We start from the raw sequence: 24,429 nt of genomic DNA, 5'->3' as shown, positions 1-24,429 counted from the left end.
GTGTTTGCTAAGGGGAGAGAATCCAGACGGAAGAGCATTGACTCGCATGGCTTGGAGTGCCGACAAAGCAAGAGCGTGGAGTGAACTTTTCGTCCGGGATACCCTTCCGTAGGAGACAACTTCAGAACACCCTTCTTCACCAAGGTTTGCAGCTGTTGAGTTCGCCGGTGTGGGAAAACAGTTTGCCGGTGTGGGAGTGCAGTCCGTTGGTGTGGGAGACCAGTCTGCCGATGTGGGAGTGCTGTCCATCGGTGTGGGAGACCAGTCTGTCGGTGTGGGAGTGCAGACCGCCGGTGTGGGAGTGCCGACCGTCGGTGTGGGAGTGAAGAGCACCAGTGTTGCAGGACCGAGTGATGCCTGTTTACAGAAACCAATTGTGATGGCGGGACCAAAAGAGAAACTGTCGAAGTTCAATGGTGATGGTACGGCCGATCCCATTCGACATTGCAAAACATGTGAAACGATTTGGAAAGCAAATGGGATAACTGATGAAGATGATTGGATGAGGCATTTTCCGGCCACCTTACGGGGCGTAGCAATTGATTGGTTTACTGATACAGATCCACAAAAGCTAAACAGTTGGGATAACATCAAAAAGGAGTTTTTGGCAGAATTTAAACTGTTGCGAGATGATAATGAAATTGTAGCAGAGATCTTCTACACTAAGCAGGGGAAGAACGAAACCGTCTGTGTTTACGCCAGGAAATTAAAAGACCTGATAAACAAAATGGAAAGTAAGTCGGCGGACGGACTTCATAAAAGATGGTTCATGGAAGGCCTACGCTCGAAGTTGCGGAGGAAAATGAAAATTGTGCCACTGTCGTCATATACGGAAGCTTATAACAGAGCATTGGACCTCGAAAATGAGCTGAAGACAAAGAGGAAGATGAAGACTAGCTCATCTGATTCGGATGACGACGAGCCTGCCTGAGGTGATAGCAGCGACGATGAAGGCAACAGTAAGAAGGTTCGTGCCCTACAGAAGGACATGATCCGCATGATGGAGTTTAAAAGCATGCAGAAGGAGCCAAAAGGTAGTGAGCTGTGGTGCACGGAGTGTAAGACCGACGGTCACACTAAAGGATCCTGTCCAAAGAACCAATTCTGTGACATTTGTCAGATCATAGGCCATTCAACAAAAGAGTGCCCCGCAGGTGCTTTTTACACAGGAGGCTTCCTCGTCGGGCAGTAGTGGAAATATGAATAGTGCAGGTGCCACATCCGGAGGGTACAAGAATAATAACAGAGGCCAAAATAACAACAATGCGAACAATAACAATAATAATGGGAGCCGAAGTCGAACCCAGTATGATGCAAAGGGACGGCTGATCGTTCAATGTCGAGCATGTAATTTGTGGGGTCATTTTGCATGAGATTGTACAGTGGCAAACACACCAAAATTATTATGCAGATGGTGCGGACCCGGTGACCATGAAGATGCCAAGTGCCCGAAGTCTGGAGTGAATCTGATCACCGTCCGGACGGATGAAGAAGAGGTTCTGGCAATTACACGGAGGCAAGCAAAAGAGTACCTGGATCCGGTGGAAGAAAAGAAGAAATTTGGGGAAGCACAGGCGGAAATTGGAAAGGCATCGTCGGCGGAGACATCTCAGTTGAAGGACATCACTGACACCTTGGCAAGGAACATCGCGGAACAAAACATTGTACGACAGATCTTACAAACGGAGATACCGGTCAAATAAGTGACCTCCTTCTCACAATGCCCCAGTTACGGACGACCATTCTGAATCATACACCGTTTTCGGAAGCAACGAAGGACACAGGAAGGGACAGTAGGAAAGTGATGACAACAGACCCAATGCTCCCGGCGCTCACGATGGGAAGGCATCCGACGGTCGTCAAGATGGGGATTTTGGGAAACGTTCTAACAGACACAATTGTCGACGGAGGGTCTGGCGTGAATGTGTTGCCGGAGGATACTTGGAAGAAGTTGGGAAAGCCGACGCTGTGGCCACCTACATTCCAGTTGCTCATGGTGGACCAGCACAGGATCAAATCGTTAGGAACCTTGAGGGCACAACTAGTAACCATTGGTACACAACCTTTTTTATTGGATTTTGTGGTCATTCCATTGAAAAGAAAAGGATATGATGCTATTCTCGGAGGGACTTGGTTGGTGCTAGCAAAAGTAAAACATGATTGGAAATGAAATACCCTATCAATGGAGCGCGAAGGCAAAAGATTCATAATTGACCTGCACACACAAATGGTAGGTGAGGAGGCAACATTGTCAGACTCAGAAGGTGAAGGCGACAATGACGACGAAAGAAATGACGATGAAGGGAAGAGGAGAATGGAATTGAACGACGAAGGAGGATCAAATGATGACGGCCTAGACTTGGTGAATGGCCTTTACCACTGGCAGATAGAAGACTACGAATTGTTTCCGAGTTGTAATATGCTAAGGGTTGATGAAGGTGAGAAAAAAGAGGAAAATGAGTGTCTGAAGGAATACAGAGCAGCGGAAGAAGGAAAGGCGGTTACGCCTAAAGTTTAGGGGAAAAACATACAGTCCAAAAAAGAGAAAGATCCCACCATTCGGCACATGGTGAATGAACCGCACAGGAAGAAAAGAATGCATCGCACCATAAAATTACTTGAAGGGTACCGACAACAAGGAAATAAGCTAGATGCGCGATGACCGCAGGCACAGTGGGTGACGGAGGTGACACAGAACAGACATAAGGCATGGCATGACAAACTCAACAGGTTTCAGCTGGGGCAGTTGGTACTCAAGTATGATGAGCGAAATGAAATCAAGCCAGGGAAGTTCAAAGTCAGATGGGTTGGACCATACCAGATCCGAGAAGTCGGCGACAATGGAGCAATTAAATTATCAACCTTGGACGGGGAAGAGATCCCTCAGGCGGTCAAGGGGTCCAAATTGAAAACATACCGTGCCGGGAAGATTTCATCACCGTCGCTGTCGTTGTCAAAGAAATCATTGCAGAATGATCCGACGTTGTTGCCGTTGTTGAAGAAGTCATCGCTAAATGCTCTGAGGGCTCCTTTGTCGTCGTCGTTGCAGAATGGCGACGCCTGGAGGCAAAATTGAGGTACCTCTGTATTTTTCTGTATTTTTATTTTTGAAAAAAAATAAAAATTGGAAAAGGCGCCTGCAAGAGGTGCTTCGTGGGCACTTGTCTGCGGGAGATGCTCCGCGGGCATTTGTTCGCGGGCACCTGTCCGCGGAAGCTCTTCCGTGGGGTTTTCCTAGTCAAGCGGTGATTCTTTTCAATGCAAAACAGTATTCCTGCGGCGATTTTTTTGTTCAATTGTAAACCAATCCGAAGATTGAATCCTTGGAAGTGTCGAGTTTGATTCCCTCTGTCTGCCGGGTGGTTCTAAAAGCCGCGGGATTCTTTTTGCCAGAAGATGTAACATGCCCATGGAAAATACTGGAGATGCCCTCATGGAGCTTGCGGAAATGAATCTCTTGTTCATATCAATCTGTTAGAATGTCGTGGCCGACGTATATAGATGACCACTTGATGTGCGATCTAAGGTGGGGTAATCGCCTGACTGTAGCTGCAATTATCGGCCATGATGGTGGTATTTGGGCTCAAAGTGACGCGCCGGTGGTTAATTTAAAAAAAAAAAAAAAAACGACGACAGATTCAAGTTGTTCGGAATGAGAGCAGATGATGCCAAAGGGAAGGGGAAGCATCAGTAGTTGCCAGAAAGAGTGTAGAATCGACAGAAAATGACAGAAATGGTGTGTTCCATGGAGTTTTGTGTGGGTTTCGGAGTGCTAATTTGGTCTTGGCAGCAAGGGGCATTGCCCCTGGACCCCCAGTCGTTGCGAATATCAGTTGTGGGAGTTTGATCAGTTGAGAAGAGTTGAAGTTGTTGTAGGCATGGACTTTCTGTGTACCAGAGGCACTGGGAGTAGGTGTTGGTCGGGGAGGCTATTTTGGTGGATGCGTAGAGAGCTCGGGAGGAGCTAATCATCCAGTTGGAGGCAGTGCAGCGATACTTGGGTCAGGGTACCGAGGAATTGAAAACAGAGAAAGCAGCACAGGTGGCTATCAAGGTCAGCTTCATTAAGGAGGCAATGTTGTGTTAGTAGAGACTACAGGCACGAGACGAAGGTGACAGTGATGTGTCAGAAGCAAATTTATCTTGTTGTAATTAGTCCGTTAATGTATTTTGTTTGTTAATTTGTCTCAGATATTTTGTTAGTCGTCAGGAGACGACTTTTCTTTTTGGGGGGGATGGTGTCAGCCAACTGGACTGTCGTTGGTGTTTTTGTAGCCGACGGGGTGATTGTCGTCGGTGTTTCTAGCCGACAGGTAAATAGTTTTGTAGTGGACATAATGTTTGTGGCTGACGGACTCCTTCGGGAAGGTTCAACGGATAGTATTTATATCCCATCTGGGATCATTGTAAATCATCCTTTTTCATCATTCATTCATCATTCATCTTATGAAGCATAATGCAATGTCTGACATATGCGAATATAATTCTGCTATTTTGTTCCATTGTCTGTATGTGTTGATTTCTTTACTAGTACGATAAACAAGGGCGAGGTCACAATCAAGTAGAAGACAGTACTTGATTTATAAGGATATCAAATTTGCATTCATCCAATTCTTTTGAAAATGGAAGATATCCTTTTCCCCATAATTATTATTACAGATGGATCACCCGCAAGAATCACATTACCAAGAATGTTGATATATATTTGGCATGTGTAGAGGCAATCTGCCAGATTTTTATCTTAAGGGGACTTTTACATTCCCTAGGAAAATTATTATTGCCATTAATAGTGATACAACAACCCTCTCCTCATCACCTTTAACTAAGGTGATTGCCATTTTGAGCCCACAGTCTGTTGCTTTTGTTAGAAATTCACTTTACAAGAAAGGTTATAGTTACAGTGAAAGAACTGTTGCAGTCAGGGAAGGCACTCGAAAATGCTCAGAGGTGGTTAATTGTGAGGCTTTGAGGAAGAATGTTGAATTTTGGGACTTATTTGTTGTTGCTCGCTTAGCTTCATTTTGCATGGCTATGCAGGGTATTGATGATACCCTTTCTTCTAAATTCACAAACTCTTGGTCTACAGCATGGAATTCATTGTCTTGCCACAATTGATAGTTAAGGCTACGGCAATGAAAAGCTCCAACACCTATCAAAGTTTGATTATTAGAAGATATTTTCCACAAGTCAAATTATGCTATTACTATCATGATTCAACTATGTAGTTTTTGAGTCAAACTCATTGATATATGTTTCATGAATAGTGGTTCACAAGAATCCATCTCTCATGAGAATGAATTGAACACTTAACACTATCAAAGTTCCATGAACAAATTTTTGGAAAATGGTGAATAGTTGAAAAGTTTCCAAAATGGCTACAATAGGTTAGACCTCCCTTCATATGCCCTTGTTAGCCTGTATATAATGTATAATTTATTTTAGGTCGATACATGGTTCTGCATGGTTATAATTTACCCCTGTTGAATCATGTTAGACACTGTGAGAAAATCAATATCCCTTTCTCTCTTTTCTTTTGCTTGCAACAAAGTATTGAGAGGGGAGCTTCCCCTCTGCTCCACCAGGGTCTCATATGGCTTTGTCTAAATTTGCCTTGGACATGGACCCCCATGGGAACCCTATGCCCCCAAGCACCATGTACCTCCTTCCCCGCCTCGACAAGCCCCTACTATTTTTCCTAGGCATTTGATTATGGGTAATGGCTCAACTAACCATTCATCTAACCAGAGGCAAAAAGAAAAGTGCTACCAAGCCTCTTGTGCCACCTTTTAATGGATTGTTGGTCACCCTCGAAAATTGAATACCCCTCTTGAACTCCTAGGTCCTTTGAAGAAAAAGCCAAATAAAGCCTCTATTACCAAGGGATTCACCATAATCAATTTGGATGATAATGAGGAAAACAAAGTGTAGAAGGAAAAAAACATCAATATTGAGGAGAATGCCCTTGGGTCATGAAGCAAAAGTTTTTCTTGATTGGCTACAAACTTATTGGAGCCCTTTTCACCAGGGAAATCGATTGTGCATGTGGATGTTGACTCCTCTTCTAAGAATGCTATTGAGGATGAAGATGATAGTAAAGGCAACTACTGTGAAGGGGAAGAGGAACAAGAGGATTAGGATATGACCTCCTGTAATATCTTTGAGGACGAAGACTTGTTTGTTGATAATCATGATTATGAGACCTTGGATAATGAGGACACTATGACATTTGAGGACAATGAGGAAGGGAACCAAGATATGTAGGTTTTCGAAGAAGGGACAACTCGGGAGGATCCCTTGGTATCATTCAAAGAAGTGATGAATTGGAAATGCTGACTAAGAAAAGTCTTGCTATTAACAATGCTCTCAATTCTCATTTAGATTACAAATGGCATCATGAACGAAGCGGTCATGGGTACCACCATAGGAAAATCCAAGATTAGGAGACAAAAAGGTGGGCAACAGTGTTGGAGCTACATGCAGTCACCAATAAACTAAGAAGTTGGACACATGGTTGGAGATGCTTTGGGAGCTGGAAAAGATTGGAGCTTTATTGAGGCTCTTTATAACTCTAAATGGTCTTTTGTTTATGTTTTAATCTACTTTTAGATGGCTAGTTTTGGTTGAAGCTCTTTATATGTTTAGAGACTTTTAAGGTTGTTAGTAACTGCTTAAAAGTTTCTACTTTAGTGATTTAAGTCGAAATGATTGTTTAGGGGTTACTGTTAACAAAACTGGTAAGTTTTGGATGTATGGTGATAGATGTTTAAATAGTTTGGATTGTGTTGCCTTGATTTTTGAAGGCACAAAATTAAAAATTATAAGTAGATTTCCCATTGTATGCAAAAGTGTTAAAAACATAAAATTCCACACTTTTCCAACCTAAAACCTTAACGTTTGCATTTTTGGAGCTTTAAACCTTAACTTTTCTAGTTGCTATTTCCCCAAAATCTTAAGTTTGTGTACCTTTTGGCTCCAAATCTTAACCTTTACGCTTTCAAAACTTCAAACCTTAACTTGTACATCTTTTCTTCAAAACCCTTAACTTATGCATTGTATAAAAGCCCAAATCCTAACTTTCATGTCTTTTGTCCCAAAATCCTAAATTTCCCATCTTGAAATCTAAAAGCTTAACTTTTGTACAAGATTTCCAAAAACCTTAAGTCTTCATGCCTTTATGCTACCGACTATATATTATGCATTTAGAAAAAGTCCAAACCTCAACTTTCATGCATTTGTGTGCAAGGTACTAATCTATACGTTCAGAATATTTATAACCACTTGTGAAATGCATGAGAAATATGATTTGGAAAAGGTGACAAAATTTTGTCAATATTGTGGTTTAGTTTACTTCAGTAAACAACTTGCAAACTAATAAGAGCATGAATTGGTTGCCAAAATACTTCAAAGAAGTATAGTTTCAGAGAAACTCAAAAATATAGTGATTGCAAGATTTGCAAAAAATGGATATGGTGAACGGAATTTAGAAACCCTCTAGTAAATGCAAGATGTGGAAGCAGGCACAAGACATGATAATTGTTTGACAAATAGTCTTGAAGAATTGTCGTCTCTTAAAATGTAATGGTTATCGGGTTTGTAAGAAAAATAATCTGATATTGAGCAAATAGAGAACTTTCAAGCAAATACAATTAGTAGTACAAAACTAAATCCACTTTGCTAAAATCCTTTGTGTTGTAAAGTTGAGCTTAACATCCTCCCTATTAGTACAAAGAGGAGAAATAAGATAATTTTTGTTGGGTAAATATTTTGCCCTTGATTGTTTTTATAACTTTTGTCACAAAACATGAGTTCCAGCCACAACATGTGAGACAAGGTCTGTCCTACCTTAAAGGAAAGGCTTCCCCTTCTCAGTGTTACTTAGATCAAAATGAGTTAAGCAAGAAGTTTAGAGAAATTGAAAAGGGTGTTACCAATATTCTTTCCTTGTTTTTCAGGAAAGAATCCAATTACTCATGAAGTAGGTAATGGGCAAGATTAATCTCTAACTATGTTTCTATCTTAAATCGGAAGAGTAATAATGATAAACTCAAATCAACTCACAAGCTAATTGTAAGCGGAGCAACTTAGATCTATGTTTGTTTTCTATGCTATAAGGACGAAAAGGGAGCTCATAGACTCCTACGCAGTCCTTTAAAAATAAGCTTCTACTATTGAGGCACACAAACTTCAATAAGTAAGATAATTTCTCTTAGGTACCAGATTCGCCTGAAACATGCCGAATATTTATCTGGTTAGGATCTTGATTCGGGTGTGGATTCATGAGAATCTGGATCCATTGGGATTTGCGGCCCGTGAATCTAGGTAGGATCACGAATCTTGCCCGGATCCTGCGGGAATCCGGGTAACAACACGAGTATACTTGCATCTTATTAGTACCCCGGTGATGCAGATTTTATTGAAAATCCATTTGATGATTGAAATAGAGAACTTTAGTCTTGACTCTTTTATGAGCGAATCATGTTACAAACTTTAAATCTAATGATCTATATTTTGAATTTTCCTAATTTCGTTTTGTAATTCTGTAATTCAATGTAAATGTGTTAATTTTCTTAATAATCATGAAAATAGATCAATGATCAAGTATACTAGATTCATAGATCCATACTAGAACCATAGATTCATACTATGAAATAAATTTCATTTAGTTATAGAATTATGTATATTTCTCTCATTTTTTAGTATATATAATGCATATACATATGTATATTCACGAATGCTAATTGGGAAAAATATTGCGAATTCAGAGATCAATTCACATGCCCAAATCGGATTCGTATCCCAAATCAGCAACTAAGGAATATCATAATCCAAGTTCCACCACCACCTATGGAGCACACAAACTTCCACAAACAACAGTTTCTAGATTTAATCTAAGTCATTTCAGTTCACAGACATGAAAGTAACTATTCCTTGAATGGTCTGAATATAAACAAGTAAGCATGAATTCAAGAAAGTAACACAAATTATAGACATGACTTATAATTTGCAACACCACAATAGTCTCTAGACACAACTTTGAAACAAATTGCTTCTTTTATTCACTTCTCTTTCAAACTTGCACAAACAAATCACAATTATATTTGTACAACTTCTACAAAGTTTTCTTGTATATAAAAAGATAATATTTCTCTAGACACAACTTCGAAACAAATTGCTTCTTTTATTCATTTCTCTTTCAAACTTGCACAAACAAATCACAGTTATATTTGTACAACTTCTACAAAGTTTTGTTGCATATAAAAAGATGATATTTACAATGGAAGGTGTTCCCTTATATATAGGCAAAGGAGCGAGAGAAAAGATGAAAAAAAGGTGGGAGAAACTCAACCACCTTTACGAAGTCAAGCAAGAAAGAAGACTTATTCAACTACATGACTAAAGGTACATGTAATCCGATTGCATGCAAGTCAATTACATGCAAACTGTCTTTTGAACTTCAAAGCTGAAAACTCTCTTAAACAAAAATGAAGAAAATGCTGAAATTTGCTGAATTAATCTTGCAGATTATTTGAATTTGGCAATGCAATCATAGATGACTGAAGGTCAAGAGTTCTTGTGTTGTGTCACTACATTCACCTTAATAATTGCGGCATTGCATTTCTTGATGGCCTGATCATTTTTTAAAAATAAATTGCCACATATGTTTTGCTGAAAATTTATTCATAACATGCACCCCAAAATCATCCGCTTCAAATTCTGCATTGATTCTATTGGTGAATTCTGAGGTTCTAGTTCCCTTTGCTAGTAGGTTATTATCCTCGGTGAACATTTTGCATCCCATTTGATCAAGGTCATCTATTGTGTCAGTTTCAATGACATTGCAGCTTCTAAGGGCTTCTTGCTCCTTTGTCACTAGCCCTTCTATTACTAGTACCTTGTTGACCATGAGCCCTTGATAATCATAAAATATATATGGGATGGGATGATTTCATATTTGGTCAAAACCTCCAAAACCTCCAAGTCCATTTTTGGCATTTTGTTATAGATGCTTAGATCTTCGTCCAAGATTTTTAATTCTTGAGCTTAGAAACAATATCTTTAAGGCGTCCAAGGACTTTATGTGCATCCCTTACAGCCTGAACTCCCTTTATAACAATTTGCTTAAACCAACCCTTCGCTGCTTCAGCTCTTCTGTTCACATGTTTAGAATGAGGTGTGGTAACAATGGATTGTGAAGAGTGCTGACCAATAATCTCATGAAGGCAAATATTCTCCAACTTGAGCTGATTCTCTCTCCTAGAGTTCATCACTGCATTGGGACAAGGTAGAAATTGCATCTTGCACATCCTTCTAACATCCTAAACGCGACTGTTTTCTAAGTTCAATTTTGGTGAACTTGTAATCTGAAGCATGAAGTTGTTTTGGTGGTTTTTCTAACAAGGGTTCTGCGATCTCAACATATTTGACTTTCTCATAATCAACAACGATTTGTGAGACAGTATCAACTTTGTATACTGGAATTGGATTTATTCTTTTTAGGAAAAAATTATCATGTGGCAATTCTATTTTCCTCCTCTTCACAATAACGTTGCTTAACCATGTTGTTAAACTAAGATCTTCTTTAGTGGAGATTGGGATGGTTGCTAGTGCAGACATTGATCTTGATTGTATTTCTGTTGTCATGATGCACATATCTATTTACACAACTGGTATAATGGGTGCTTGTTGAGATGACTCTATCATGAACGATTTGATCCCGACGGCTGAAGTATTAAGTTGGGAAACTTGACCTTTTGTGAGAATAGCAGAAGTAGTTAGTTGTCTCTATTGTACTTGAAATCAGGCTCAAATGGAACATTTTATGTAGTTTGTGTGAGGTTACAGTGATGGTATGCAATCTAGTTGACTGATTATTTCAAATCTGTCAATGTCCTATGGGGCTGGTCCAGTAGAGATTTTTGTGCCTTTTCTTTTGGTCAAATGATAGTAAAGCTAAGTTATCGATTTGGGTGTGGATTCGGATGTAGATGCGAGAAGTGGGCCTATTTTTTTTTTTGTGGGATGCAGATGCGTTTATCTATATATATATATATATATGTATATACATATATATACAACATAGTAGCATGGGGACACGTCCCCCACTTTTTGCCCCATGTCCCAGAGACAAGGATGCCCTGAGGACTTGAGGACTCTATTCCCCCCTCCCCAACGATGCCACCAGATTTTGCCACCTTCGCTAAGGATGAGGGGATGTCCTGCAGTTGACTTTTTTTGATTCGACTATTAATGTTCAATGTTCGATGTTCCAATTTAATGCAATGTTCAAGTATTGACTCTTTACAGTTTATCGCATAGATTAATTGATTAGTGCACACAAACAATGAGCAAGAATAGCGGAACTCCTATTACTCGCATATGCCAAGAGATTACATACAGAGCATAAGATGATTTACAATGATCCCAGACGGGGTATAAATACTTTCCGCCGAATCTTCCCGACGGGCTACATAACAATCCTAATCTACTCGTCGGCTATGAAATACAAAATCTCCGACAGCATAACCAAGTCGACTACAGAATGCAAAATCTACCGATGACATCATCCCCCCCAAAAAGAAAAGTTGTCGCCTGACAACTAACAAAATAGGAGACAACTGTAACAACCTGCCTTGTTCTGTTATTTTAATGTCTATTTCTTCTTGTAATTTTGTCAAACAGTTGTCTTGCAACTAAATTTCTTATAGTTTTCAGCTTGATGTTGATCAATGGTTTCTCAAGATTGTTTGTGTTTCATATGAGATGCAAATAGGAGGCAACATAGAACCATATGCAACTAATAACAATGACCATTCATTTATTTCTTGTTTCAGTTTATCAGGAAATTACAACTATCATAACAATCATATCTTCTCATTAAACTCAACGCATTATATCAACTATAAAGTTCAATGATGATCCATACGCATTGCGGTTCAGCAGTGTTAATAGTTCTGAAATTGCTACAGTAACTTGCAGCTTACTTACCGTACAGGTAAAGAAATCAACGCATACAGACAATAATAGCAGAATAATATTCGCATATGCCAGAACATACTTTAGGCTTCATAATATTCGCAATAGTAGATGATTGATGCTTTACAATGATCCCAGACAGGGTATAAATACTACCGCCGAACCTTCTCGAAGGAGTCCGTCGGCCACAACATTACATCCGCTACAAATTATTTACTCGTCGGCTACAAAATACAAAACACCAACGACAGTCAATCCATCGGCTACAGAAACACCGCCGGAACCATCCAGTCAGCTGACACCATCCCACCCAAAAAGAAAAGTGGTCTTCGGACGACAATTACAAAATATCTGAAACAAATTAACAAATAAAATACATTAACAGAGTGACTACAACAAAAATCTGCTTCTGTCACATCACTTCCACATTCATCCCGTTACATCTGTAGCCTCTGCTAACACAATACTGTCTCCTCAAGCTGACCTTGATAGCTACCCGTGCTGCTTTCTTTGTTTTCAATTCCTTGGTACCCTGAGCCAAGTGTCGCTGCACTGCCTCCAACTGGATGATTAGCTCCTCCCAAGCTCTCCAAGCATCCACCAAGACAGCCTCCCGGCCAACACCTACTCCCGGTGCCTCTGGTACACAGAAAGTCCATGCCTATAGCAACTTCAACTCTTCTCAACTGGTCAGACTCCCACGACTGATATCTGCAACGACTGGGGGTCGAGGGGGCAACGCCTCCGACGGGGTCCTGGGGCAGCGCCCCGGGTGCGCTCCTTGTCGTAGTACAGGGCGGGGTTGAGGGGCAGCGCCCCTCGCCGCCAAGACCAAATTAGCACTTCGAAACCCACACAAAACTGCACGAAACACACCATTTCTGCCATTTTCTGCCGACTCTACACTCTTTCTGGCAACCACTAATGCGTCCCCTTCCCTTTGGCACCATCTGTAACTCATTCTGAACAACCTAAATCTGTCATCGTTTTTTTTAAAAATTTTTTTTTTACTGCTTCCTCTACAATCCACCACAAATCCCTCTGCACACAAAAATTCTTCTCCTTCCCTACACAGATTCCATCTTGGCTCCTGCAATTTTACTATGCTGCCGCTAAACTCAAAAGCGCCCAAACTAAATATGTCATATTTTTCCCACTCCTCACAAAACCCTGAGCTTCACCTTCTGGCAGAACAAGCACTCTTCTTTATGTCTCTGTTTCCCCGCGGAGAAATCTGGCTGGAATCTGGAGGGAATGGAGTCTGGCGGAAATGTTTTTTTACCCGCGGCCTTTTTGGCGGAGGAACTTAAAAGTTTTATGCCCGCGGACAAGCTGCCCACGGGGCTTTTATTACTCCGTGGACAGGCTGTTGCCCGCGGGACTTTTTTACCCGCGGACAAACTCTACCCGTGGGGCTTTTTCCACCCGCGGACAGACTCTGCCCACGGGGTCCTCTTTCCACCTGCGGACAGACTCTGCCCGCGAGACTTTTTTCACCCACGGACAGACTCTGCCTATGGGGTCCTTTTTTTTTTTTTTTTTGACAAAAATAAAATAAAATTAAAAGACATCACCTCAATTTTGCCTCTAGGCGTCGCCATTCTACAACGACGACGACAAGGGAATCATCTGATCATTCTGTGACGGTGACGGCATCTTCCTGGCATGGTAGGATTCGTTGACTGCGTGAGGTACCTCTTGCCCATCCAATGTTCCCAACTTTACCACTCGATTGTCACCGACCTCCCGGATTTGATATGGTCCAAGCCATCTGGCCTTAAACTTTTACACTTTGATTTCATTCCGACCGTCGTATGCCTTACGTCTGTTCTGTGCCACCTCCGTCGCCCACTGTGCCTGCGGTCGTCGCGCAACTGGATTGTTTCCTTGCTGTCGGTGCCCTTCCACTAATTTTATGCTGCGGTGTAACCTTTTCTTTCCACGCGGTCCATTCACCATGTACCGGATAGTGGGATCTTTCGTTTTTCTGTGTTCAGACTGTATGTTCTTCCCCTCAGCTTCAACCATGGAAGCTTTTACTTCTTCCGCTTCCCTGCATTCCTTCGCACATTCATTTTCCTGTGTTTTGTCACGTTCGTCAACCGTTAACATATTGCAACTCGGAAACAGTTCGTAGTCTTCTATCTACCAGTGGAACAGGCCATTCACCGAGTCCAGGTCATCGTCATTCGATCCTCCGTCAAGTCTCAATACTCCTTCGTGGTTCCATTCTCCTCTTTCCTTTGTCGTCACTTTCACCGTCACTTTCTGAATCTGGCAATGCTGCCTCCTCACCGACTATTTGTCTATGCAAGTCAATTGTGAATCTTTTGCCTCCGCGCTCCATTGATAGGGTATTTCGTTTCCAATCATGTTTTACTTTTGCTTGCACCAACCAATCCTGTCCCAGAATAGCATCATATCCTTTTTTTTCAATGGAATGACCACAAAATTCAATAAAAATGGTTGCGTACCAATGGTTACCGGTTGCGCCCTCAAGATTCCCAACGGTTTGATTCCGTGCTGGTCCGCCGTGAGCAACTAGAATGTAGGTGGCCATAGCGTCGGCTTTCCCAACTTCTTCTAGGTATCCTCTGGTAAGACATTTACGCCGGACCCTCCGTCAACAATTGTCTGTCAAACCATTTCCCAAAATCCCCATCTCAACGACCGCCGGATGTCGTCCGAAGGTGAGTGCGAGCAACATCGGGTCTGTTGTCATCACTTCCCTACTGTCCCTTCCTGTGTCCTCCATTGCTTTCGGAAACGGTGTATAATTCAAAATGGCCGTCCGTAACTGGGGTATTGTGAGGAGGTCACTTATCTTGACCGGTATCTTCGTTTGTAAGATCTGTCGTACAATGTTTTGTTCTGCAAAGTTCTTTGCCAAGGTGCCAATGATGTCCTTCAACTGAGATGTCCCTGTCGATGATGCCTTTCCAATTTCCGCCTGCGCTTCTCCCAATTTCCTCTTTTCCTCCACTTGCCTCCGTGTAATTTCCAGAACCTCCTCTACATCCGTGCCGACAATGATCAAGTTTACTCCAGACTTTGGACACTTGGAATCTTCGTGATCGTCGGGTCCGCACCATCTGCATAATAATTTCGTTGTACAATCCCGCGCAAAATGACCCCACAAATTACACGCTCGGCATTGAACGATTGGCTGTCCGTTTGCATCATACTGAGTTCGACTTCGGCTCCCATTATTATTATTTTTTTTGCATTGTTATTTTGCCCTCTGTTATTATTCCTGTACCCTCCGGATGTGGCACCTGCGCTATTCGTATTTCCGCTACTGCCCGACGGGGAAGCCTCTTGTGTGAGAAACACCTGCGGAGATCCTCTTGTCTTCATGTTAAAGGGGCACTCTTTTGTCGAATGGCCCATGATCTGACAAATGTCACAGAATTGGTTCTTTGGACACGATCCTTTAGTATGACCGTCGGTATTACACTCCGTGCACCACAACTCACTACCTTTTGGCTCCTTCTGCATGTTTTTAAACTCTTTCATGCGAACCATATCCTTCTGTAGGGCACGAACCTTCTTGCTGCTGCCTTTGTCATCGCTACTATCATCTCCGACAGGCTCATCGTCATTAGAATCAGAGGAGCTAGTTTTCTTCTTCTTTGTCTTTTGCTCACTTTCAATGTCCAGTGCTCTGTTATACACGTCCACATATGACGACGGTGGCACAATTTTCATTTTCCTCCGCAATTCCAATCATAAGCCGTCCACGAACCATCTTTTCTGCAATTCGTCCGCCAGCTTGCTTTCCATTTTGTTTATTAAGTCTTTTAATCTTCTGGCATATACACGGACAGTTTTGTGCTTCCCCTGCTTGGTATTGAAAATTTCTGTTACGATTTCATTATCATCCCGCAAGAGTTTAAATTCCGCCAAGAACTCCTTTTTAATGTTATCCCAGCTATTTAGCTTTTGTGGATCCGTATCCGAAAACCAATCAATCGCCACAGCCCGTAGAGTTGTCGGAAATTGTCTCATCCAGTCGTCTTCATCAGTTATGTCATTTGCCCTCCAGATCGTTTCACATGTTTTGCAATGTCGAATGGGATCAGTCGTACCATCACCATTGAACTTCGATAGTTTCTCTTTTGGTCCCGCCATCATAATTGGTTTCTGTAAACAGGCATTGCTCGGTCCTGCAACACTGGCGCTCTTCACTCCCACACTGGCGGTCTGCACTCCCACACCGGCTGTCTGCACTCTCACACCGACAGTCTGTACTCCCACACTGGCGGACTGGTCTCCCACACCGGCGGTCTGCACTCCCACACCGGTGGACTGGTCTCCCCCACCGGAGGTCTGCACTCCCACACCGGCGGTCTACACTCCCACACCGGCGGACTGCTCTCCCACACCGGAGGTCTCGACAGCTGCGAACCTTGGTGAAGAAGAAGGATCTTCTGAAGTTTTTTCCCATGGAAGTCTATCCCGGACGAAGAGGTCACTCCACGCTCGTGCTCCCTCGGCACTGCGAGCCGTGTGAGTTGATGCTCTTCCGTCTGAATTTTCTTCCCTCGGCGAACACAAATTCAAGAACTCCTCCCGTGCTTCTTCCACCAATTCCACCCGCTGCCAAGTCTCCTCCAACAATTCCTCTGCGCTTCGGTTTTCGTCAGCAATCTTTTGAAATCTCCGTCGGCGTTCGACTTGCTGTGCCAGAATTAAATTCTCTTGCGCAGTACGGATTCCATCTTTTCCCTTGACCTTATTCCGATCCTTGTTAAGCTGATTTGGCATTAATCTTCATTCCTCCCACCTTCCAGGTTCATAAGGCAACGGCGCCAAATGTTTACCGTACAGGTAAAAAAATCAACGCATACAGACAATAATAGCAGAATAATATTCGCATATGCCAGAACATACTTTAGGCTTCATAATATTCGCAATAGCAGATGATTGATGCTTTACAATGATCCCAGACGGGGTATAAATACTACCGCCGAACCTTCCCAAAGGAGTCCATCAGCCACAACATTACATCCGCTACAAATTATTTACCTATTGGCTACAAAATACAAAACACCGACGATAGTCAATTCGTCGGCTACAGAAACACCGCCGGAACGATCCAGTCGGCTGACACAGCTACAGTGATCCGGACTATGACAGTAACATGCTGCTACAGTACTGCGCTACAGTGATTCGGGCTGCTACAGTAACTCCTTGCTACAGTAACTCTTTGCTACAGTGATTCCGACTGCTACAATAACTTGTTGCTATTGTGATTCCGACTGCTACAGTAACTCGCTGCTACAATGATTTCGACTGCTACAGTAACTCGCTGCTACAATGATTCCGATTGCTACAGTAACTTGCTGCTACAGTATGGCGCGATAGGAACTTGCTGTTACCATGTTGAATCTCAAGACCATATCTTTTAATAGCGTCAAGATTTTCAGCTTGAAGGGATTTTGTCCTTCAAAATATTGAGATATAATCTCCAGAATATTACCCAATTTCTTTGATATTTCTAAGCATACTTAAAAGAAGCTCTTCCATTTCTTTTATAGTGTTCTCACAAGGGCTCTATCCTTCGTTTTCTCAATGTGGGATAAAACATAACTCCCTTTATGTAACTTATGTCTCCAATGTGTTATAAAATAAAGGGGACTCTTTTAATTTAAATATTTTCCACAAACTATAGTCTATGCATTAATAAAGTTAAATATTTAAATTTAACTTTATGAAATAGCTTTATCAATGCATAACAAATCTTATCAATGATAAACAAGTCTTCTTGTCGATTTTAAACAATTACCATTGACATACCGTTGCCACTGGATGTCCGACCATGTCCAAGATGACTTACTATAAATAGTAAGTATGCCCAAAGTTGCCTCAAAACCCCTCATAAAGACCTGCAACTGAAACTATCTAGGCCAAATGGCCTCTAAGCCCCTTTAATGTCCTGGTTAGCCTATGGGACCGTGGGGAAATAGGCTAACGACAACATCATGCTATGAATGCTAAAAAGGGGACATTACAGTCTGCCCTTCCCAAAATTGCTTGTCCTCAAGCAATTTCAACTCTGGATGCTGTAATATCTGCTCATTTTCCCAAGTAGCATCCTCCACTGGTAGATTCCTCCACTTGACCAAGTACTCCTTGATGATCCGCCTGCGAAGCACCCTCTCCCTGGAGTCAAGTATAGCCTCGGGAACCAAGATAAGCTTTCCCTCGTCATCAAGAGGTGGCAATACTACTAAAGGCACCACATTATGGCCCAATGCCTTCTTAAGGCATGACACATGGAACACATTATGCACTTTACTGTCTGTAGGCAACTCCAATTCTTAAGCTACTTCGCCCACTCTCCTGATTACTTTGAACGGTCCATAGTAGAGTGGTTTCAATTTCTCTGCTCCACTCTTCTTGAGAGAGGATTGTCTATACGACTGTAACATGAGGTACACCATGTCTCCTACCTCGAAAGACCTCTCAATCCCGTGCTGATCAACATATTGCTTCTGCTGATTTTGTGCCTTTTGCAAATTTTCCTTCAAGGATCGCATAATGTCCTGACACTTCTGCAAAATATCCTTGGCCTTAGGCACCCTACTATCCCCAAATAACAAATCCAGAAAATTTGGAGCATCATACCTGTACAGTGCCATGAAAGGGGACATTTGAATAGACATATGGAAAGAGGTATTATAGCAGTACTCCCCTAGATGTAGCCACTTCACCCAAGCCCTTTGCTGCCCTGCAATATAGTTTGGGAGATATCCCTCAACCCACTTGTTCACTATCTCTGTTTGCCCATCGATTTGGGAGTGGTAACTGGTACTCAGAGTGAGCTCTGTTCCACATAACCTGAACAACTCCTGCCAAAAGTGGCTAATAAATCTGTTGTCTCTGTCAGTGACTATGCTTCGTGGTATCCCATGTAGTCTGAATACCTCTCAAAAAAATAGTTCTGTTGTTTGTGCTGCTGAATACGTAGACGAAATTGCAAAGAAATGTGCAAATTTCGTCAATCTGTCTACCACAACAAAAATACAATCCCGACCCTGTGCCTTTGGGAGGCCTATGATGAAATCCATGGAAATGCTATCCCACTTCTTCTTTGGTATGGATAGGGGCTGTAGTAAACCACCTGTTTCTGCTGACATACTGGGCACTCCTTAACAAACTGAAGAACTTTTGTTTTGAGTCCTTTCCAAGTGAAGCGCTCTCTCACCTGCCGATATGTCTTAAAGAATCCGAAATGTCCTGCCAATGGTGAATCATGAAATGCTCTCAAAATCTTTTGCTTCATAGTAGACTCAGGTACTAAATAAATCCTTTCCTTGTAGATGATCAGATCATTTACAATAGTGTATCAACTATCCTGAATAGTTCCTTCAATAACACTAGATGCCCAACTATCCTTGGCATACTCTGCCAAGATCAACTCTCTCCAATCATCCATGACTATCCCAACAACAAGCAAATGAGGCCCTCTGGATAAAGCATTTGTGACAATATTTTTGTTCCCTTTGACATAGACTATGTCAAAATCATAAGCCTGTAACTTACTCACCCATTTTTGTTGCCTGTCATTAAGATCCTTCTGTCCAAGGAAATGTTTCAAGCTTTTATGATCTGTTTTTACTGTGAATCGGCTCCCTGCTAAGTATTGCCTAAACTTAGCTAGCGCGTGCATGATTGCTAGCATTTCTTTGTCATAGATGTTGTAAGTTCTCTCAACACCTTGTAATTTTCTGCTCTCATATGTGATGGGATGTTTGTCCTGCATGAGGACAGCTCCTACGCCCTCTCCCGAGGCATCACACTACAGCTCAAAAGGCCTGGTGAAATCTGGAATGGCTAAAATAGGGCATGTACACATTAGCTCCTTGAACCTGTCAAAACAACCCTGAGCCCTCTCTGACCACTTGAAACTGTCTCTCCGTGTCAAATCTGTAAGTGGTGCTGCTATCTGTGAAAATCCCTTCACAAATCTACGGTAGAACCTGCAAAGCCCAAGAAATCCCTTGAGTTGTGAAGTGTTCCTCGGCGGTGGCCAACCCAGAATGGCCTTGATCTTTTTGGGTCAACCCGAACACTTCTTGCACTAATAATATGCCCTAGATAGAGCAACTCTATCATCCCGAACTCGTATTTACTCATCTTGGCATATAATGACTCCCTCTCTAGAATGTTGAGCACTGCATCGATATGCTTCAAATGTTCCTCCCAAGTACAGCTGTATATCAGTATATCATCAAAAAAAATTAACACAAACTTCCTCAACTGATCTCTGAATACTCTATTCATACAAGACTGGAAAGTGGCGGGGGCATTAGTCAACTCAAAGGGCATGACTAAGAACTCAAAATGTCCGTAGTGGCATCTAAAAGCTATCTTCTCCACATCCACCTCTCTAACCCGTATCTGGTGGTAGTTGGATCTCAAATCAATCTTAGAGAAGTAGCATGCACCGTGCAATTCATCAATAAGCTCATCGATGTGCGGAATAGTGTATCGGTTTTTTATTGTCTTCTTGTTTAGCTCCCTATAATCAATGCACATCCTCATTGTACCATCCTTCTTCTTCACCAATACTACTGAAGAGGCGAAAGGACTCTTGCTTGGCCGTATCTGCCTCATGTCAATCAACTCCTTGATTGCCTTTTCTATTTCATCCTTATATCTCTTTGGATGGTGGTAGGGTGTGATGATGACTGGCTTAGCCCCTTCCTCTAACTCAATACCATGCTCGATTCCCCTATCTAGGGGTCTCCCTGGAGGTATCTCACCAAACACCTTAGTATGTTTGGTTATATTTTTTGTACATCAGGTGGATACTCCTGTTTATGCTGCTCTGTCACCTCAGGCATTACTCTGAACTCTGTTGTCCACTGCACCTGGTCGTGTCTGAAGAAACTCTGCATCTGCTTGAGTGACACCACTTGTAGTCTCCCATCTAACAAACCTTTGAGCACTATCTTCTTACAATTTGCCTCAAACCTCATTTCCATTTTTTAGAGGTTTAATGTAAACTCTTCCAGAGATTTCATCCAATTCATCCCAAGCACCATATCCTGATCACCAATGTTGACAACAAAGAAATCTCCCACCATGTCATAATCTCCCAAATGAAGCTGCAAGTTGGAGATTTTCTTGGTACAGTCGATTTTGAAGCCGTCGGCAACCATCACCTTAACTCCCCTATGCTCTTCTGTATGTAGCTCTCTGCGTGACACAAACTTTTCATCAATGATGTTATGTGTTGCCCCTGTATCAATGAGTGCCACAAATCTTTGTCCATCCAAAGTTCCCCTAACTCTGAAAGTGACGGCCTCCTGTATACTGGACAACTGAGCTATCGTGCTATCATTGTGTGCTTCCTCATGTGAAGAATTATCATCTCCATCTGATTCTGATGACTGCTCTGAATCTCCATCCACTGACTCTTCGGCTGAAAAGTACTCCATCTGCTTCGCTTTTGCTTTCAATGGACACTTGTGTGACAAATCCCAAGGCTCCTTGCAATGAAAGAAAAGGTTCTTCTTCCTGAGATCATTAAGTGTCTCATTGTCCAACTTCTTACTTTCCTCCTTAGGTGGCTGAGCCTCTCTATGAAAAGGTTTACTGTCCTTATCTTTCCTCGAAGGGAAACTCTTTGCCTGGAATTTATTTTTAGAAGCTGAAGAGGAATCGATGTCACGAGCTTTCTTAATGGCTTCCTGCAAAGTGGGAGGGTTGAGAGCTTTAATCCACCCTCTCAACGGATCAGCTAACCCATCCATAAATAGAACTAGTATCCTTCGTTCAGATACATCTGTTACTAACACTGCAAATTTCTGAAACTCTGAAATGTATGTTTCCAATGATCCCCACTGTTTAAGCTGAGCTAACTCCTTGAAATGGAGTTCTGGATCCTTCCTATCAAAATGTTCAATTAGTCTCTCTGTAAACTCCACATATGAGGTAATGTGTGCATGACCCATAGTGACCATATCATGATGCCACCACTCGTGTGCTAACCCATCCAGATGAATTGCTGCATACTTAATAGCTTCTTCCTCAAGCATAGGGTTCAATTGAAAGTATGTGTCAAGCTTTTGAACCCAAGCTCTTGCTGTGGACTTCCCCAAGCCATCATAATATGGTAACTAAAGTTTCCCTACTTTCTTTAGTAGCTCATAGCTCTGGTTCCTGTCATGTCCATGTGGCATATGTTTCATCCGCACATCCATATACTCCCTAAAGGTAATTGCAGCAGTAAAATCTGGACCTCCGGCTTCCCAATCTCTCCTCAACTGGTCCTGTATATCAGTGATCGGGGGCTCTGGTACGGGCTGCTCTAGGGTGTAATGGACACCCTTGGATGTCCCAAAAAAACTAAACCAAATTGCTGAAAGGAATTATGTCAAACAGTTTGCATTCAACTTCTTAAAAACCCCTTATAACTCCGAAAATCAAACGTTTATTTGTTTGTTGTGTTTCGTGCATGGAATTGGTATCATACAACATAAACAAGAAAGAAACTACAACAATATGCAAAGTGGAAATGAATTGCTGCTAATAAAATGTTATTTTCAGAAATTCATAAAACCAAATACATGGCAGATTTATCAACTCACTAATTACTTCAGCAATATTGTCATAATACTCCAGCCCATGCTTACGAACTTGCTGCTACAATACTTTGTCCTCCAATCAGTCCACTACCTTCATAATACCATTCCCTCCAAGCGGCATAAGCGACGGACAAGTAGTGAAGAAGATATGAGCAAAATATCAAATCTGCCTGTAGCCGGAAATGCAACTAAACTGCCTGATAATGAAGCCAATAAGAAAGAATTCCAAAGGCCAAACCCCAAGGGAATGACGTCTAGAATGTTACAAGAGAGGATAGACGTCCTCAAATGCCAAGAACAAAGCTGTAACTCTAATATGTGTGTATATACATACGTACATATATATACATGTATACGCCAAATATTGAGATTCACATACATATATATGTGTATATATACGTACCCATTTTATACCCACACAAGTATGAGTATAGGCACGATATTACTATACTAAGACGTGATCGCATAAGAAGTATAGGAAGACTCATCCATATAGTAAAGGTAATATTTGTTATTTGAATTTTATAGCGTTTTAATTTAACTGGTTAGCTCATGGTAACCCTTTGTACTTCTTCCTTGTCTAGCTGTTTTTTCCTTTGTCCAAGTGGTTAGATTACATACCTAATGGTTATTAGTGGATTTGGATGTCCCCTTCTTAACTCCCATTTTGGCAACACTCCCCCCCTTCATCGTGCTCTTGCAAAAAAATGGTAATGGCTTTGGTTAATAACATATTCCCATTATTTTTAATTAATAATATGAAATAATCATTTTCAATTTCTAAGATACTCATTTTTCAATTCTCATTATAACGGCTAACAAACATGTCACATAAAGCAGTAACTAATAATTGCATGTCCATTTCACAAAAATCAAACCATCTCAACAATGTTTTTGATAAATCAATTTCACATGAGCAATTATCTTCAACAAATTTGCCGAACAATTGACTTCACATGAAATTTTCCATGACTAGATAAGATAAGATTATTAATGTCCAACAAAAGACCACAAAAGGTCTATGGGTCTGAGAGTTTACAACTAGACAGCGGACAATAGCAGGAGCGCCAAATGATGTCCGAGAAAAGCGAACAAAAACAAGAAATAAAAAGAAAGAAGAAGAGAGAGGACAAGGAGAAGACTAGTAGTCTTTCCTTGGCAAAAATAAATCAGACATAGAAGGATAAGATTGTAAGTGAACATGAGCCCTGAACTGTCTCTGTGAACTCATGGAGGAGTGTCGTTGACGTAAGTAACCGTTGCAAGATCTGACGGATCTGGAATGCTCAATAGAACTAGTAGAAGCAGCTGGTCTTTTCACACCCCATAAAGGAGATAAGGGTCAAAAAAGGTAGTACTGAGCTGATCAGAGCAATGCTGGTGAGGAAGTAGTGACTGTGGAGTACTATTACGGAGTAGAATGGCTTCCTGAAGATAGAGCGCAAGACATCGCTGGTCACAATAACTGAAGAAAGTAGAAAGAGAAAAGCAGTCTTGGAACAAACAGCAAAATCTTTTTTTCATCTCATAAAAGATGGGGCATCAAAAAATAAAATGAGTCTCCGTCTTGACCTCGGCTAAAGTACACAGCTTACAAATCTGTTCTCCTCTGTTAGTATGATGATCTATTTGAGCACAAAGACGATGAGAACCAACTTTGAAAGACCCCAAAGAGATTCAAAGGGCATGACTTCACTGTCTAGAAAGGTAACTAGGACAAAAGGCCATTCTTGGATGTAAGCCACCATGAGGGTTAGTCCAAGTAGTAATAATATACTGTCTGTAAATATCAAGTCTGACATGCTCATTTAACTCCTGTCTAGATGAGAGGAGATGAGTAGGGGCATTCAAAGAGAAC

The 24,429-nt window shown here is 41.6% G+C and overlaps 1 protein-coding gene across 7 annotated transcripts in view; it reads left to right on the top strand.

Moving 5' to 3' along the window:
* LOC149570122 (long chain acyl-CoA synthetase 9, chloroplastic-like) overlaps positions 1-24,429 on the top strand; it is a 185,467-nt gene that overhangs the window by 11,930 nt on the left and 149,108 nt on the right. For 3 of the 7 annotated variants that reach the window (XM_089822782.1, XM_089822783.1, XM_089822784.1), the window contains one exon: positions 9,300-9,399. The exons of the other annotated variants lie outside the window; for them this stretch is intronic. In XM_089822782.1, coding sequence (XP_089678908.1) covers positions 9,390-9,399 — 10 coding nt within the window. In that variant the 5' untranslated portion in view covers positions 9,300-9,389. The remainder of the gene's footprint in view (positions 1-9,299; positions 9,400-24,429) is intronic. 7 annotated transcript variants of the gene reach the window in all.

Source organism: Cupressus sempervirens, chromosome 3 (genome assembly GCF_028749045.1).
Source record: "Cupressus sempervirens isolate cs-2001-9-10 chromosome 3, ASM2874904v1, whole genome shotgun sequence".
In the NCBI taxonomy this organism is placed as follows: Eukaryota; Viridiplantae; Streptophyta; class Pinopsida; order Cupressales; family Cupressaceae; genus Cupressus; species Cupressus sempervirens.
The sequence above is the reverse complement of the archived record's forward strand: the minus strand, read 5'-3'. Positions and strand labels throughout refer to the sequence as shown.